Source organism: Oenanthe melanoleuca, chromosome Z, assembly GCF_029582105.1.
Source record: "Oenanthe melanoleuca isolate GR-GAL-2019-014 chromosome Z, OMel1.0, whole genome shotgun sequence".
NCBI classification, from domain to species: Eukaryota; Metazoa; Chordata; class Aves; order Passeriformes; family Muscicapidae; genus Oenanthe; species Oenanthe melanoleuca.
In genome coordinates this window covers 40635610-40652439 of record NC_079362.1, presented here as the reverse complement: position 1 = coordinate 40652439, position 16830 = coordinate 40635610, and the positions used below count along the sequence as shown (strand labels likewise).

At 34.4% G+C, this 16830-nt stretch overlaps 1 protein-coding gene across 2 annotated transcripts in view; it reads right to left on the bottom strand.

Annotated features, from left to right (window-relative positions):
* Nucleotides 1–2388: 2388 nt before the first annotated feature.
* RASEF (RAS and EF-hand domain containing) overlaps nucleotides 2389–16830 on the bottom strand; it is a 35287-nt gene continuing 20845 nt past the window's right edge. For both annotated transcript variants that reach the window (XM_056514242.1, XM_056514243.1), the window contains exons 10-17: nucleotides 14762–14996; nucleotides 13611–13748; nucleotides 13372–13519; nucleotides 12382–12463; nucleotides 10888–11002; nucleotides 9924–10043; nucleotides 8856–8932; nucleotides 2389–7780 (exon numbers count right to left, since the gene is read on the bottom strand). In XM_056514242.1, the coding sequence (XP_056370217.1) occupies nucleotides 7672–7780; nucleotides 8856–8932; nucleotides 9924–10043; nucleotides 10888–11002; nucleotides 12382–12463; nucleotides 13372–13519; nucleotides 13611–13748; nucleotides 14762–14996 (1024 nt within the window). In that variant the 3' untranslated portion in view covers nucleotides 2389–7671. The remainder of the gene's footprint in view (nucleotides 7781–8855; nucleotides 8933–9923; nucleotides 10044–10887; nucleotides 11003–12381; nucleotides 12464–13371; nucleotides 13520–13610; nucleotides 13749–14761; nucleotides 14997–16830) is intronic.

The window sequence follows — 16830 nt, the reverse complement described above, 5'->3', positions numbered from 1 at the left end:
TGTGATTCTATATACTAAACACTAAAAATTCCCTGGATTTCAAAAGCAAAAGTAGTTGCCAGTACATGTTTAGCAAGACACAGCCTTGGATATAGAGCAGACATACACTGAGAGAAAAACATGACAAGATGACTGATGTCACCATCATCTTTTATGAAAATCATTACAGGAAGGCTCCTGTGATCTAGGATTTAAATTTTTTTGGAGGGAAAGACAGTAGTCATTTTTTCACATGTATGTATGCATGCAACATGTATACATATACATGTGCATGTTTATATATAAACAAAAAGAAAAAAATATATATTCTAATGTGTATGTGTATACAGGTATATACAAATATATACCTCCCTAAACCTGATTTTCCAGAATTAGGACATTGCTATACAAAGCAAGTTTACTAGTCACTGCTTAGCCTTATGCTATCACTCATATTGGTCACTTCTGATGACTGGTCACTTTCTGATGGAAACAAATGTGGAAGAAGTGTATATATTCTTGTGCATTTGCAGAACTCTCTTATTAGAATTTACTTCATCTCTGTGCCTTTGACAGAGATGTCCACCAGTTTGATCCAGTGCAATGAATAAGAACTGCAAGAGTTGGCAAGGGCTGTGTATGGTTCAGTTGGGATTCTGTTGGCCCAGAACTCAGCTACAGGCAAGTTTAATATTACAGCTCTGATAGTGCCAAAGCAATGTCTTCACTTTAGCATAAACACTAGCAGAAGTATTTTGAAAAATATTAACTACTTCACAAACTGTTACTATAAATCGTGGTTTGAGATTTAGATTAATCTAAAACATTTCACTCAATTAATAGCTTCCATTTCTGTTTTCATCACTTACAGTTTAATATAGTTCCACCTGCTCCCACAGACCTGGTTTTAGTTTGACATCTTTCACAGTTAATTTGCTTCTTTATCTTAGCATATAGTGTATAAATCTTAAGTGAGTTTTTTTTTGTGGAATCATTGCAAATCTCAGGAACTTTGACTTATTCAACTGATCAAGAGAACTTCGATAAATTTACTGCAAAATGCCTGAAGATTTTTTCCAATTACTCCAATTACAGTTATCCCTCCAAAAATACGTTTTTGATATGAAAAGAACAATTCCCTAAAAGCTAGAAAAAGGAAATAGTTACTCCACAGGAATGGATACAGATTGAAGTAGAAAGCTACATTCAGGAAAAACAATCACAAGGCTGTCAGAACTGTGTACTAAATATAGTCTCTGTCTTTTTTTCCTGTACCTTCTATTTTGTCATTGATCTTTTATTCTGGTGCAAACATTTCAAATTTTTGTCCTTGTGGAAGTTCTCATTTCGTTCTGGGGTGCAAGAAAAATAAGCAACTCATAGAGTTTCCATTCCTTTAAGGACTGCATCCTTGATTGTCTTTATTTCCTATTTTAAGTAAAATTTAAAAAAAAAAAAAACTTTTTCAAAATGAAAACAACAGCAAGTTCTTAGCAAATCTGTGATTATTGGCAGAAAGTAATAGGAAAGTGTAAACAAAAACAACCAGGTTTGCATTTTTTGTTCACATTTGCATTTTTTGTTGCAGTAAGACCAACTTTTGTTACTGCATGTCTAATTTTCCTTGGACTACACCACTAGCTTGTGAACAAGAATTCCTTGCTGACTACAATATCAGTAAGAAGATATATAAAAATAGTTTCTGATTATCTGCTGATAACATCAGGTATTAAATATAGCTAAATGCTTCAGTTTCAACAATAATTTTTAATTTGTGGAAATAATAAAGAAAAAAACGTATTTTAATTCCTACTGCTTTTGTGGCTGGTGAAGAATAGGTTACAAAAATAAAATGGAAAAATACCTGAATACAATGGACTCAATCTTGAATGTCTTTTCTAACTTACATGATTCTTTGATTCCATGATAACATTTAAATTGGCCAATTTTACCTGATGCAGCTTTTAATTTACATTTTGGGACTCTGATATATTTTGTCTCTGATATATGTACCCCTAAGTATTTTTCGCTTGATGCCTGGAGTCCTATATAAAGTGTATTTGCATGAGGTTTGTTATTTTGGGCTACTTTTCTTCTTTTTTTTCTTACTTCAGCAATATCACATCTTAGTGGTTAGAGACAGCCTGGCTGAAGCATCTCTGTAAAGAGGTACAGCAAGATTTATTCGAGAATCACAGCAAGGGACATCTCTCAGCTCAAAGCTGATGACTGTTCATTGAGGCTAAAAACTTGGGAGGCAGGCAGATACCAGTGGTTGATTGCATCACTCTTACATGCAACTGGCTGCAGAAGTTGGAAAACCATAACAATATTAAGCTGACAGGTCACAGATGTTATGCTGGACTGCTGTTCATAAGCACTGAAAAAAGAAAATACACTGAAGAAAAATGGCTATTGAAGTGTATTTTATTATACAGTAATTTGTAATACAGGAAAGATGTCAGTTTTAAGCATACAAACTTACAGTAAGTGAAGTGATTAGTTGTTTTAAGGAGGAACAAGATGCACTAAAACCAGTTTTACTTGTAAACAGTATAAAATTTAAAAAAACTTTTCACAATTTAGAACCCTAATTACAGAATATACAGATTTTTATTGAAAGATGACCATGCAATGGGTGCAATTTATTCCTCATACTGGTATGAAAATACACTTACATTTTACATACTTCCTTTTATATTCAGTGGGAAACCTCCACAGCTTGGTTTTATTTGTTACTTAGCCACCTAATGACTAATTTCCTATTAGCCCAGCTACCTGAAGCCATAATTCAGGGAACAGAATTGTAGGGAAAGGACTTCTTTGTATAAACTCAGTAACATTTTACATACTGAGTCAGATTTTCTTTTACAGGAAGTTTTCTCAAAATAAGAGATAATTAAAAAAATAATAATGACGAATATTGGTATTACTAGTCCTAAGGATACCAATGAGAAAGAATTGGGACTCATAGTAATACAGTGGAAGAGTAAGTAACAAAATAACTGGTACTCTAAAAAGTTTCTCTAATCTATAGTAGCCCAGACAGGGTTAGAGAGATTTACATGCTCTATCAAGTCTGGCAGAGGTAGTGGTAAAGGCCATTGGAAGTGTACACGAGATATTGGTCCATTTTCATAATTTTCTAACACAGTCAGAAACATCTTGAAAATCTGTTTCTTTATAATATAATGAAGTACCATGACTACATTAATATATGGTTCCATTTGGTTCATGAACTGGGGATCCTTGACTGCAGTACTTTTACCTAAAATGCTACCCCTAGCATTGCTGTATGGCAGCGGAGAGTGGAAAAAATAGAAAACCACTTTAAAAGGATGTATATGTGGATTGCCTGCAGTAGCACAGAACCTATCCATTTATTTGGAGACCTGCATGTATGCACAGCTAAATGATGTTCCATGAAGGGTGGCCTATAGATATTTTCCTTAATCTACGTTTTAGCATCGTGTAAGATTTATAACTGTAATTTTTTTTCAAACAGAGGATTTTCTCATGAATATACAAATGAAGTTAGACCGACTAAATACTAAAATACTTAAACCATATAAGACTATAACAGAACTTACAGGCAGAAGGTTGTCTTATTAAGCCACTAATATATGCTAAACAGGCACAAAGTGGTTACAAGAATTTGCATGATCAAAACATATTTGAAGAATGTCACAGAAATTATTGCCTCAGAAATGTGTAATAAATTACAATTAAAAAGGGTCAAAAATACAGGATAAAACAGTTTCCATGTCAACTGAATAAAAATAATGTATTTACAGATCATGAGGAAAAACATAAAAGACCTTTCCTTTTCAAATAAATACATGTATTAAGGGAATATTTGTACTAACTAAAAAAAAAAAAAAATTTGTGCGATTAAATGAATAGTTCTTATGTACTGAAAAAAACCATAAAAACATTCAAAGGACAATAGTGCAACCATGTCAGAGCATAAAGCTGATTTTTGCATTTTACCTTTTAGGCTGAAGACAAGGTAACCTTTTAAAGCAAAACAACAGAAAAATTTATGTATTCATTATTTCTATGTATAAATACATGCTTTAATTTCTAGATTTAAATATTTTTCTAAGTTATTTTGCTTTAACATGAATTCAACATGGTATTATATTAGTGTTCAAGACATGATGGATCTGACCATCACAGGATTTCTAAAATGAGTTCTAACTGAGCTATAGCTATATCCCCATTTAATAGTGCTTTTTCAGTCATCTAGATATTGATCATAAATTTACTCCAAGGTAAAACTTTGTTAACAGCTAACAACATTCTACCCTGAGTCTTATTTAGAAAACAACACTGTTTCAAATTAAAGTTGCTTTACATGACACAAAAAAACTACAGAACTTTATAAATTAATTTAGGCTACATAAACTGTCTGAATAACATAAGATAGATTTTGGTTATTAAAATAAATCAAAAACAAAAGTACCCAAAACATCAGTGGGCTGCTATGAGAGGGAAAATCTGGTTTGAAGGCAGGTCCCTGAACTCACATCCTTCAACCAGTCTCTCTACAAACACAGAAATTCACATGGCAACCTCTGTATGATAAAAAATATTATATATGAAAGCAATTACTACACATGCACACGTGCCACTAATTTTGGGATGCGGAACCCAGAGATACTTTGCAAGAGATGCTCCTGATATTGTTACACTGGTGGAGAGAAGGTCAAGGGAGATCTACTGTTGTAATTCGGTATATGAGGTATAAGAACTGAAATCAGGATATCCTGTAACCTCCTTCCTGCAAACCCCAGTTCATGTCTTCCTTTCCGGTCCTGTGACCTTCCCCTGTGTCCTTGTACCCACCGGGGGTCGGTATGCTGATCCTGGTCCCTCTGTGTCCTCATCCCATTGGCAGCCAGCCAAAAGCCACTCCCATTCCCTTCTCCTGAATACCTGGTGCGGGGAGAGACTCGGCCTCTTTCCGGCCATACCACGGCCCTGGAATAAACTGAGACTGAAAGAGTCTCTTTGTATCCTCCTCCATCCATGATGCGATACTTTGTCTGATCTCAAGTAATTAGGAAAAATACACAGTGTAATCGCGTCAATCTACAGATACTGAAAGGGAAGTCACCAAGATTGTAGTCAAATTCTTGTTCATAGCAGGAGAGGAGACAATGGGGAAAAACTGTTATAAATTTGTAGCCATTTGGGGATGGACATGAAGAGAAATGTTTATCCACAAAAGGAGGACAAGTATGAGAATATGTTGCCCAGATTGGTGGCAGTACCTCTGTCTTGGGGCATTTTCACAGGCTGGTTACCCAAACCTACAAATCTAGGGCTGGCAAAAGTCCATCTCTGCTAGGGTCCTTGGAAGGTTTTACAAAACCATTTCCAGAAATCCTTCCTATAAATCATTTTATGTGATTCTCTGTATCCAGCCAAAACACTTTGATCATGCAGGTGTGTCAATGATGTTTAGGCAAACATTGCACGTCATTTACTGCAGGCCAAGACCACAGAGCTGCTCAAACACAGCAGCTCAGGACATACACTTAGAATACTGATGCCCAGTCCAGGTTCTCCAAGTTAAAAACACTGAAGGAGAAACATTTTGGAACATAATCACAGCCTATAATCATGATCCTATCCTGAGGAAATGCAAATACCTATATGTTGAAGGCTCACACTTCACAAATCAAGCACTGTGTCATCTTCCTCTCTTCTCCCTATTGCAAACACATCCCAAATTAATTTTACTTCCATTTCATTCATATGGACAGAGGGAAGGGTTCACACAAAGAACACAGAAGTGGCCCTCATCAATGCAGTCAGTTAAATTTTACTTTTCTCCTCAAAGAAGCTAACTGAAGCTGTATTTATATTTTGTAAATAATATAGAGTTAACAGCAAACATTATGTCTGTGATTAGGCATATTCGTGATACACCTGAGTGTCCTGCATCCTCTGCCACCTGCTTCAAATAAGTCTCCTAACTACAGTGAGGCCTGTACTGCTGTATGGGAAGATGAAAATCTGAAGTCTCCAGCATGGAATTAGGTAGCATGTGAAGATTCTCCAAGTACTTCAAAAAACCCTTATCAAATATGTTTTGTGTTCTAATCTAACCCTAACTCTGAACTGTTATTTAGTGAAATAAAATGCCTTATTCATTCTGGCATTAGATCTCTCTTGTTAAAAAAATTTGCTGATAATTACCCAAGGATTAGCTGCTCTGATTACAGGCTTGAAAGGATGCCTAAAGACAATACTTTTCCTCGCTGAAACCATTTTTTATTTTCTGCAAATTATGAATTAGTTATATAACTGCTGTCATATGGGTTTTCCATCAGTTGATAAAACTTAATCCAAGTTTGATTTACTGAACTAGGCCTCAGCCTGGAGATGTTTTATTAAAGGAAACAGAGGAGACAACAGTTTGCTGGCTCTAAAAACGTCCTATCCTATTTTGATCGAAATCAGTGAAAAAGTTAAGAAGAACTGGATTTTGACCACTAACTGTGTAAATGCTCATAATTTTTTTACTACACTGTGGAACTCTTGGGAACTATTTTAAGCTATAATAATTCAATGTTTAGAGATTCTGACACGTAAAGCTACAACTAAGTTTCTCAGAACTTGTCTAAAATCAGGTAACAGTACTCTCATTAAGGTGATTGCTGTTCATTCCAGGGTTCTCTTCTAATGAAAAATTTATACAAATGCTTGTGCATGTGCAGCAATTCTTTCACCTGTTGATTTAAAACTTATAAAAATGCATTAAAAAGTATCTATTAAATCAGACTCCTACGTACTATTATAATCCTTCAATTACTGACTGAATAGAAGATACTGGAAGAAACAAGAGAAAAATTACAACTCCTATTGCTCTGTAGTAACAAAAATGATCTAACCTAAACAGATAGATATTGGATCATTACTCATTTCAGCAATCCTACATATTACAGGTGTTAAGTTCTCTCTGGAATTCTGAACTGTAGTCGTCCAGATAAATGAACAGTTTCTTACACCTCTGAGCTGTGTAGGATAAGATGTAAAATATACATCTCAGTTCTTAGTCAAACCCCAATGCTCAAAATGAAATACACTCTAACTACCCAACTTCTGAGGAACTACAACAGAACAACATGCACCTGCCACTGTCTTCTCCCAGCAAAGACCATTCTGGTTCCCCTACACTTAGGGATTACTTGGACCTAGGCAACCCTTAATAGCTCGGAGTTTTCCTAAGAAATGTTTAGCCAACATATACTTAAGGCTGTCAAAAACTAGACAGGTAGACATGATCATAAAGAGATTAAATTAACTGAAGCTGTAATTTTTTCTTTACCTGTGACTGATATTGGATATTATTAAGTTCTGTATATAGGAAATACTGATGCCATAAAGAAACATGCAGGTAGACACAATATTGTACGCAGTGACTACTGTAGCATTGATTCTGAGCTCATTGCACTGAATTATACTCCTTAAGAAAGGTGAAACCAGAGTATGGGATCAAGCAATTTCACAATTTGAATGAATAGAAAATAGAGTCTGGATTTTGAACATTATGTGTAGCTTCTAAATATACAAATATATAAACCCATAATAAAAAGAAAACACAACAAATATTTCATTTGGTTATTGGCTTGGTTTTTTTTAAATATACAAGTTATTTAGTTAAGGAAAATTATCAGTCATTTAAACATTGCAACAGTTTTTCATGAGTGCCGACTTTTTGACAGGTGTCCCAGCCAGGCTGGTTATTGATCTTGTATCATCTTGATTATCACTCCGTTTTCGCACCTCACTGTAACAAAATACAAAAACAAAAAAACTGTGCTCAATGAACATATTTCTGTTCATATTCACTATTCTATTTTTCCCACTCTATGTTGCAGAGCTCATCACCATCTATTGTATGGCTAATACAATGTAAATTAGCACAGAATCAACATGTCTCACAGATTTCCAATTTGAGAATCATACTGATGTTTCCACGCAATTCATAGTGATAAAAATGTAATTTTTTTTTAATATCTAACAACTCCTCCATGTTCTCATTTATCTTCAATTTTCTTCTGAGAAGTTTTTCTTTTTTTGCTTTGGTATTTTACCATAGAAAAAGTGTATGTTCATAGCTCTAAGTATAAAACCAGATAACTTCAGTTTCAAGCATAAATTAACTTTCATTGAAAAAAATGCATGCTGTTGGATGTTTTTTAGAAATGCAGACTTAAAAGATGTGCACATATGACTGATTATGGATTACACACCTTAGCCTTTTAAAATCATACTTTAACCAAAAATGGTTTGAAAAGGTAGTATGTGAGCCAAATATTATAATTCTACTATCTTAAAAACACTAGGGTGTTAAATGACCACTAACAAAATTTTTACCTTGTAAATAATTTAGAGAAGAGGACATCCAAGAAAATATGTGTAATTAGAAGGGTCAGTAAGAAAACTGAATACATATTAATATGTGTGAAAGAATTAAAATATAATTACACACAGATTTATTACATTTCAAAATAAATTATGAAAGAGTTAAGAAAATGAATCCATGTACAATTAAAATTACAATTCATTCAGCAAATAGGTTTTAAAATCGTGGGCTCTGTAACTGAGTCTTGGTTTAACTATTAATTATTGAGAGAGCCCTGTAACATTGTCAAGCAAAAATGTTACTTCATTAAACTGAGAATATATCCCACCTTGCACTTACCTATAATGATTTAACAGAGTATTTTTTAAGATTTTTTTTAACATCAGTACAATTTTAAAACTATGTGTGAATCTTTCTATGTATATTCACACGCAGTGTCTTTTTTATAAAATATACTCAGATGTGCTTAGATGAAAATAGAAACACAGTTACTTACCGAGCAAGATGAAGAACTGCTTCCACAATATTGGACCCATCTTTAGCACTTGTTTCACAGAATAGTGCATTGTAAGTCTGTGAGTAAAAATAAAATGTTAAGCTAACTGATCTGAGATGGTTCCCATGTGGATGGGTACATTTAACTACAAATTGTTTCCTGAATTACACGAAGAATGACAATAGATTTAAATGAACAGGATTTCTGCTGGTGCTCTCCATGGTCCAACACATTCTCTTTAGTACTGTGAAATAAAACACTAATTGTTTTTTTAATTATTTCTGGTTTATAATCAATATATTGTGAATTAATAAACTAAGTAAAACCCATATTATAAGCTTAATGCTCAAATTCAATATTCTTGTCGACAAGACTGCAATCTAATAAGAAAGTTGCCAGGACTGGTTACTTAATCTAACTTGCTAGCTACTACAACTACAGCATGTAGTTATTGTAGGCTAACCAAAAGATATCATTCCGTAAGTATCAGACATGGTATCTGCCCCAGTATAATCAATTAGCTGTGCAAGTGCTCAGCCACTGAAGACCCTTAAGACTCTTCCTATTATTCTAGAAATATAGGATTTGTGCATCTCTTTTACCCCATATGAAAACATGAAAAAAAACTTGCCCACGCTTCTATTTATAGCACAGAATTCCTTTTAGTTTCTGCACATGTGGCAGGAATACAAAAGAGTCTCTTGAAGATGCAAATACTCCACACAAAATCTGGACAGACACAAATCACTCAACAGCGTGCCTCTTATTTGAACCCGCAATTTCTATTTGGCAGAAAAACTCAGTCTTCCGTCCATCCACTTTTTTATGAAAAAGACTGAGAAGTCTTACACAGCTGATAATGAAATTCTCCTCAGCGGACACTGAGAAGTGATTTAGCCCAGCAAACACCAGCAAAACACCATAGCTTAATGTAAAGTATGCATGAATCCTCATTACTTGACTTGGACAAATGAGCAGAAAATTACTTTTGTTTACTAGTTTCTCACACGGTTTTCAGATTAAAATTCCTAAACCATTTTATCCTAATGAGGCACACTTGGACCTTACCATAGCCAGCTTTTCTCCATAGTTTATAGACACACACTTTTGCCCTTGTTCTGTAACATCTTGACGGAGATCTGCCTTGTTTCCCACCACCATAATTGGAATATTCTCATGAGTCGCATCCTGTAAAGAGATTTTTTATTTCCTTACTGCTAGAACACTCAGAATATGAAGAAGTGGCTAACACCATCATGCCATAACAATTTCATTTCCACAAAGTCTTGCACACTAGTAGAAAAAAATTGACAAATTATGAAAGCTATGATGAGAACATTTTATAAATCACTCAAAATAGAAGCAGTCAGCTTAACTATCAGCCTGTAAAGACAGGCTTCCATTTCCATAAGCCTTGTTTAATGTGTTAAGTTACTGGAATGGAATTGGTTACTGCATCTAAATGCTGTATGACAAAATTACTGAGGGAAAAGTAATTAACTCCTATACCATGCCTAAAAGAAAATGCTTTCACATAAGATGATTTAAGTATTTTGGTTGCCACTTTCCCTCCTATTAAGCATCCCCAGCACAAGAGAAAAACCCCTTGCACCAATGCAAATTCATATTCAAATTATAAAAACAAGAAATACAAGTAGAAAGGAATACTGAAAATTTCACTTGAGCTATAGCTAATTTACAGAACCTAATGTATTGGTTTAAAATACCAAAACTCCAAGGAATATTCAAGCCATCCACAAGAAGGTATCTGAAATGAGCTGCCACATTCAATTCAAAAGGAAGTGAACAAGAAGAGTATCATTGCACAACATCCTTTCACACAAAAAGATGGATCAGATTAAATTCTAACTGAGTATGTCAGGATACATTTAGGACTTCCATGCAGCTTTTATTTCTATGACAGCCTCTAGTCTGGATAATTACAATTTACATATAATATAATTTTATAAATAATAAGACTAGTAATGCAGTGAAGCACAGCTTCTAAGTTGCATATATCTAAGGGTCTTACCTCTATCATATCCACCCATTCTCTCACATTAATAAAGCTTTTTTCACATGTTACATCGTACAGCAGTAAGACACCATCTGCTCTTCTGAAGTATGATTTAGCAATACTTCTAAATCTTTCAAAAAAAAAAAGAAAATATTTGCTTAAACCACACTATCAAATAATAGTTCAATTCAACATCATTAAGAACACAGCATTATTTAATTTCACTATTGAGTACAATTCTCTTCATATAATACAGTGAATTCTTGAAAGCTGCTGATGCAGGTCTACAAATGCTCCTTAAGGATCAATGGGATTCTGCCTAAACAACGATCAATATTTTATATATCAAAACAATCTACAGTGTATCTATTACAGATGGTCCAGTCTCAAATTATATCAGGAGACGTTTAGATTAGAAAATAGGGAAAATTTCTTCTATGAAAGGGTGGTCAGGCATTGGAAGGAGCTGTCCAGGGAAGTGGCAGAACCTTCATTCCTGGAAGCGTGGCACCTGGGGACATGTTTTAGTGGTGAACACAGCAGTATTAGGTTTAACAGTTGGATCCCATGAGCCTGGAGGCCTTTTGGAGCCTTAATGGTTCTATGATTCTATGATCCACCTACATGTAACTTCCTAAACTGACTTGCTCACTTTACTTCCTTTGAAAAAGACAGAAATCCGGTAAAATTATTCCATCACTTCATGATCAATTAATCATCTTTGACACAAGCTTTATATAATCTACTCAACCAAGTACAATAACTAGGTATTTTCACTGGATATTAGAATATTCTTCACAAATTTATTACATGAGAGGAGACGTATTGGATCCCTACCTACATACAGCCCAATATAAATCTTGGTCAATTAACATATTAAACTGACCTCCATGACACAAGATAAACCTCATAAAAAGCCTTAAAAGCTGTTATTGAAGTAAAGGCTCTCAAGTAAAGATGTCACAGGATTTTGAGAAAACTTTACACAATATTTTGCAGAATCTTGTATATAAATTCAGCAACATGTAAAGGTATTTTTGGCCAAGTTCCAAAGTCTTTGGAAAGAAGCTTTTATATATTAAATACAATGCAAATCAGGACCAGGATTTTCAAGGAAATGGGGAGGGAGGGAAGGGAAACTCCAAGAAAAATCCTGCTTAAAAATACAAGTGTATAAGAACAAAGAAAGTCAAAGACTAAAACCAGAAGAAACCATATGCATCTACTCATTGGTTAGTATTGCCAAGGAAGGACACATGGATTTAATTAACGTGGTGAACCTCAACTATTTGTCTCTATGGTGAGAAAAGATTGCCTCAAGTATCACCTAAGCTAACACATAAACAACATTCCACCTGTCTTGAGGTCTCAGCAGAGAAAATTCCATCTGTTTACAGGCATTTACATATGGACCATACAATTAATGGCTTTTTTCAGCTGGATAAAAAAAGGAAAATGGCTTCTACAAACAAAAGAGTTCAAGTTAGGTAAGTGCAGAGGATCACTAACCTCTCCTGCCCAGCTGTGTCCCACAGCTGTAGCACTGTAGGTTCTCCATCAACAATTAGTCTTTTCATTTGAAAATCTACACCTGAAAAGAATCATATGTATAGTCTAAAAAAACCCATCAACAATCTTAAAAAAGAGACAGAAAATTAAAAGGTAGGGACTATATACAACAGTTTTTCCAAAATTAATCTCTTTTTAATAGGTTATAAGATTTCAGTCAGTCATGCACATACTTCTGAACTGCAATAATCCCAACTGCATTTGTCTTTTCCCAGATTTCACACAAATTGCATTCTCAACAAAAAATAAGATCTCCTGCTTTATTTTGCTAAACTTTTATCTAAGAAATGAAAATGTTTTGTAAAAAACTTGGTTTCAAATACCTAGGAAGAAAAAGATAAATTAGAACAAAAATCCTGACAAGAGACAATAAAACAAACATATAGGTATGATTCAACTGAAAGACAAAATCCAGTCATTGGAATTGTTAAGATTTAAGTTTTTTGGCTGACAACTATATTAACACACACAAGAAGTCAGTCAGAAATCCTATCTATATTCAAACCAAAGCTTCAATAACACTTTAAAGAAATCATAACAAAAAATAGTAGTAAAGACATCAAAGGATAGTATGAAATATTAAAGAAAGAGTGAAGTACTGAGAAAACAAGAAAGCAATGAAAAATGCAGAAAAGTTCTTACGCACACTGCAAGTTCCTTACACTGACATTCCTTCTCTGGTGCTTTGTATTGTTAAGAAAGAGGCTTTGCAAAGAAAAACTAAATTAGACCAGTACCCTATTGAAAACTACAAACAGCTGTTATTACTAAGCTTTAGTACTCAATTAAATCTCACAGCCCACATGAGAACGTGTGTGTGTATAGCCAGGAAACCCCAGCAAGCAACGACAAAGGCAAGCTGTTCACCCATTTGACTACAAAATATCAATGAAATTCATTTCAATATTTTAAAAAGAACACCAACTATACCCAGAGTTGCACTGGTATTGCCTTGAAATTCATTCTTGCAAAGTCTCATAAGAAAACTGGATTTTCCCACTGCTGCATCTCCAGCAAGAACAATCTTGTAAGCTTTCTCTGAACTGGGGTATTTTGGAGTGCATTCAGCTGCATCTGACTGAAAATAAAAAAAAATCCCTCTATAACAACTCATAAAGTAAAGCCCTCTGTATCACTCTTTTCCATTTATCCCCTGAAGAACTGGTTACCTGAGGGGTGAGAGCAGATATGTGTTTCCTCGTTGAAGCAACCGAGCTGCTTCGACTAACGGGTTGTGAGGGCTTCCAGTCTAAAACTGCACTGCTGCTAGCAGGACTGTATGTCTCCTCATCCCTGATCTCTGGAACCTGAAAGTAGGAGTTAGTTGTCTGGTGAGAAAAGTATGATTTTTTTTGGAAAGGAACAGCTGAAACTGATTAGAACATTTTAACAGTTTGGATTAAACAGGGATAAATTATCAGATACAGCTGTGCAATTCTAATCAAAATAATGTGATTACTCTTCTCATTAATTTTTGCTCTTTACTATTATCTACATTTTGTCTTTCAACGTTTTTATTGTTCAGCATCCATTCTTTCAGTACTCTGATAAAGAAAATTAATTTCTATATGAAAATTTCTGCTTAAAACATAGTCACAATAAACAATTGTGACAATATTTTATTTCAAAGCTTATTTTGCAAACATTAAGAATTTCCTCAAATATATTACTCTATGCTATTACTACTCAAACTAAATTAAGTAGAGCACAGCTGTAATCAACATTATTAATAGCAAAGTCTCCACAGAGTTTAATGTCTACTAAATGCACAGAAAATTGTTTATCTTAAAAAAAAACCACCAAACATTCTACTGTGCTTGATACTGTTTTGGGTATGTAGTCCTCAGTAATGCTTACAATGTTACTAACAATAAAACTGTAAAAGTAACGCTTTCTTAGATTTTTTTTTTTTTTATTCTCCAAGACTTAGAATACTGTTAGTGCATACATTGACTTACAGGCTTTCTCCACTGCCACAGCACGGCAAGAGAAAGTAAATGGAAACTTATCTTACTTCTATCTGCTTTTTTCTCTCTTCAGGAAATGAGCTCCCTTCTGCATACAGTTTAACAATCTTCAAAAATCATATAAACTTCAAAAATGAAATTATTACCTCAAAAATGTATCAAAAATGTAAAACAAAAGGAGAACTATTTATACATTCTCAAAAAAAATTCACTAATTCATTTAAATGCTTATGTTCCAACTATTTACTTTTAACTGGCCTGTCGACAAAGATCCATTTTATTTTAAAAACAGGAAGCTAATTTTATCTCCAATCAAAGGCCTTCCTCACAGAAGGAGTAAATCTGGCACTTACATCTGTATCAGAAGCATCACCACCAAAGCCTTCTTGCATGTACTGTGCCCTTTGAAAAATCCTTTGATGCCTATATTCCACTTCTGAATCATACTCATTTGAATCTCTCAGGGTAGACAAACCACTATCAAAACAGCTCTCAGGTAAGCTGTCAACTTCACAGTTTATCCTTTGCATTGGATCACAAAGGGCTAAAGAATCATAATCTTCACCAACGCAAGACGAATGAGATGACCTAACAAGGAAATATTGGAAGGGGAAGAATTAATTATTCCCTGTAAGAAATTCAAATAATAAATAATTGCTCTTCCCGAGAAAATCTGAGCCCTTCTGGAATAGCCAATTCTTAGAAATGCTAATATTAATTTTATGACATATTTCAATCCCTGTCTTGCCCTTATAAAGACTTTCTTTCTCAATCATATGTCTTGGGATGCTCAGATTAAATTATTTAATCTATGTTACTGATGATGACTTTCCAAATCAGTAATTTTGACTATTGGTTAAAAAACCTATCTAAAAATATTCAGAAAGAAAAAAAAAAAAGAAAGAAAGATGTACTATGAAGACATCAGAAAAAGAAAAATATATACCATCTTTTAGCTAGTTTTGACCTATTCTGACTCATAACACGACCCTGACATACTGTATCTCATTTATATGAATGCACTTGCTCACAGAGGCACACGTGCCAGTAAGAAACAACTATAAATAGGGAAGAAGTAATAGCCAAGTTCAAGACATCGGTAATGGTGTAATGGTGGAAGAAGCCACTGAAAAATTTTCTTATCATTTGGTAGGCTATGCAAAACCTAAATTTTTACACAGAATTCCTCTCTTTTACCTTAATTTTCCTTCAGAAGTCTTTGTTTTGTTTTGTTTTTTTAATTCTGGATACTGTAATATATAAAAATATTCTAATGAATGCTGTAATGCCAGTATGGCTTACACAAAAAAAAAAGGTAGTATTTACATAAATAAAAATACAGAAAAGGAAGGTTAATAGAGTTAATCTTAGAAAATAAACAGTCTTCTAAAAAAGGTTACACTGGCTACAATCATTATCATGCTCCTTCAGCAAGACAGGGACAGGCATCAACTAAAGTGAGGCTGTAAAGGTCTCCAAGTCATAGCAGAGAAGAGAGGGTCTGGCTTAGCCCTGTTGGGAATGGATGTGATGCACAGAACTAAACAAGGCAAGGTGAGCATCAATCCTTCTAATAGCAGCTTGCCCCCAGAGGGGCTCCTCTGCAATGGCACAACACAGGAGGGCACACTGGAGAAAATCACCACATCGTGATGTTGTTACTGAGTCAAATTCCCCCCTGCAACTGGCCAAATGGGGGTGACAGTGGCATCACTGTCCCATGCAGTAACATTCAGAACCATCTAATTCACACACACCATCTTTGCTGCAGGACATAAAGGAATACATGGTCTTTGCATTCATGCACCTACTAGCCTATGTCAAATCACTGAAATGCTGAGGAAGAGTACATGCTATAACAAAGTTAAGCCTGTCAGGCATTCCCTGAAATAAAGCTCTTTAGTAGGCAATTTTCAGCTTCACTGAAACATTAATTCAATGCTGGGAATTCTATATATGCTTAAAGCAAGTTAGACCAAGATGAATCTTAGAGATAAAAAAAAAAAAAGAAAAATCATACCTTTTTGAATGAATTGCTTAAAACATGCTAGTATGCAAAACTCTTAATGTTGATCTTAAGTCAGGAGACAAAGTACTGAGAACAAGTTTTGGGACATTCACACCTCTTTCTATCTTTTGGTACTGTCAAGTCACACACATTAAGATTAAGCTTTACTCCTACCACATAAACTTTCCTCTAAAGTCACTTGTATTTCTCACTTTTGTGGAAATGCAAGGATTGCACCATGTGGCACATACTAATAAATATTCATAGAGAACAACATAACTGAGCCTCCAAAGAGGTTTAGGTTACTCCCTGAGAAAATTACTGAATTTAATATGCAACTTAGAGTGGATGCCTCTAAAAATTTGCAGAGGGTCCAACATTAGAGAATTGCATTTATGTGCATTCATAAAAAGG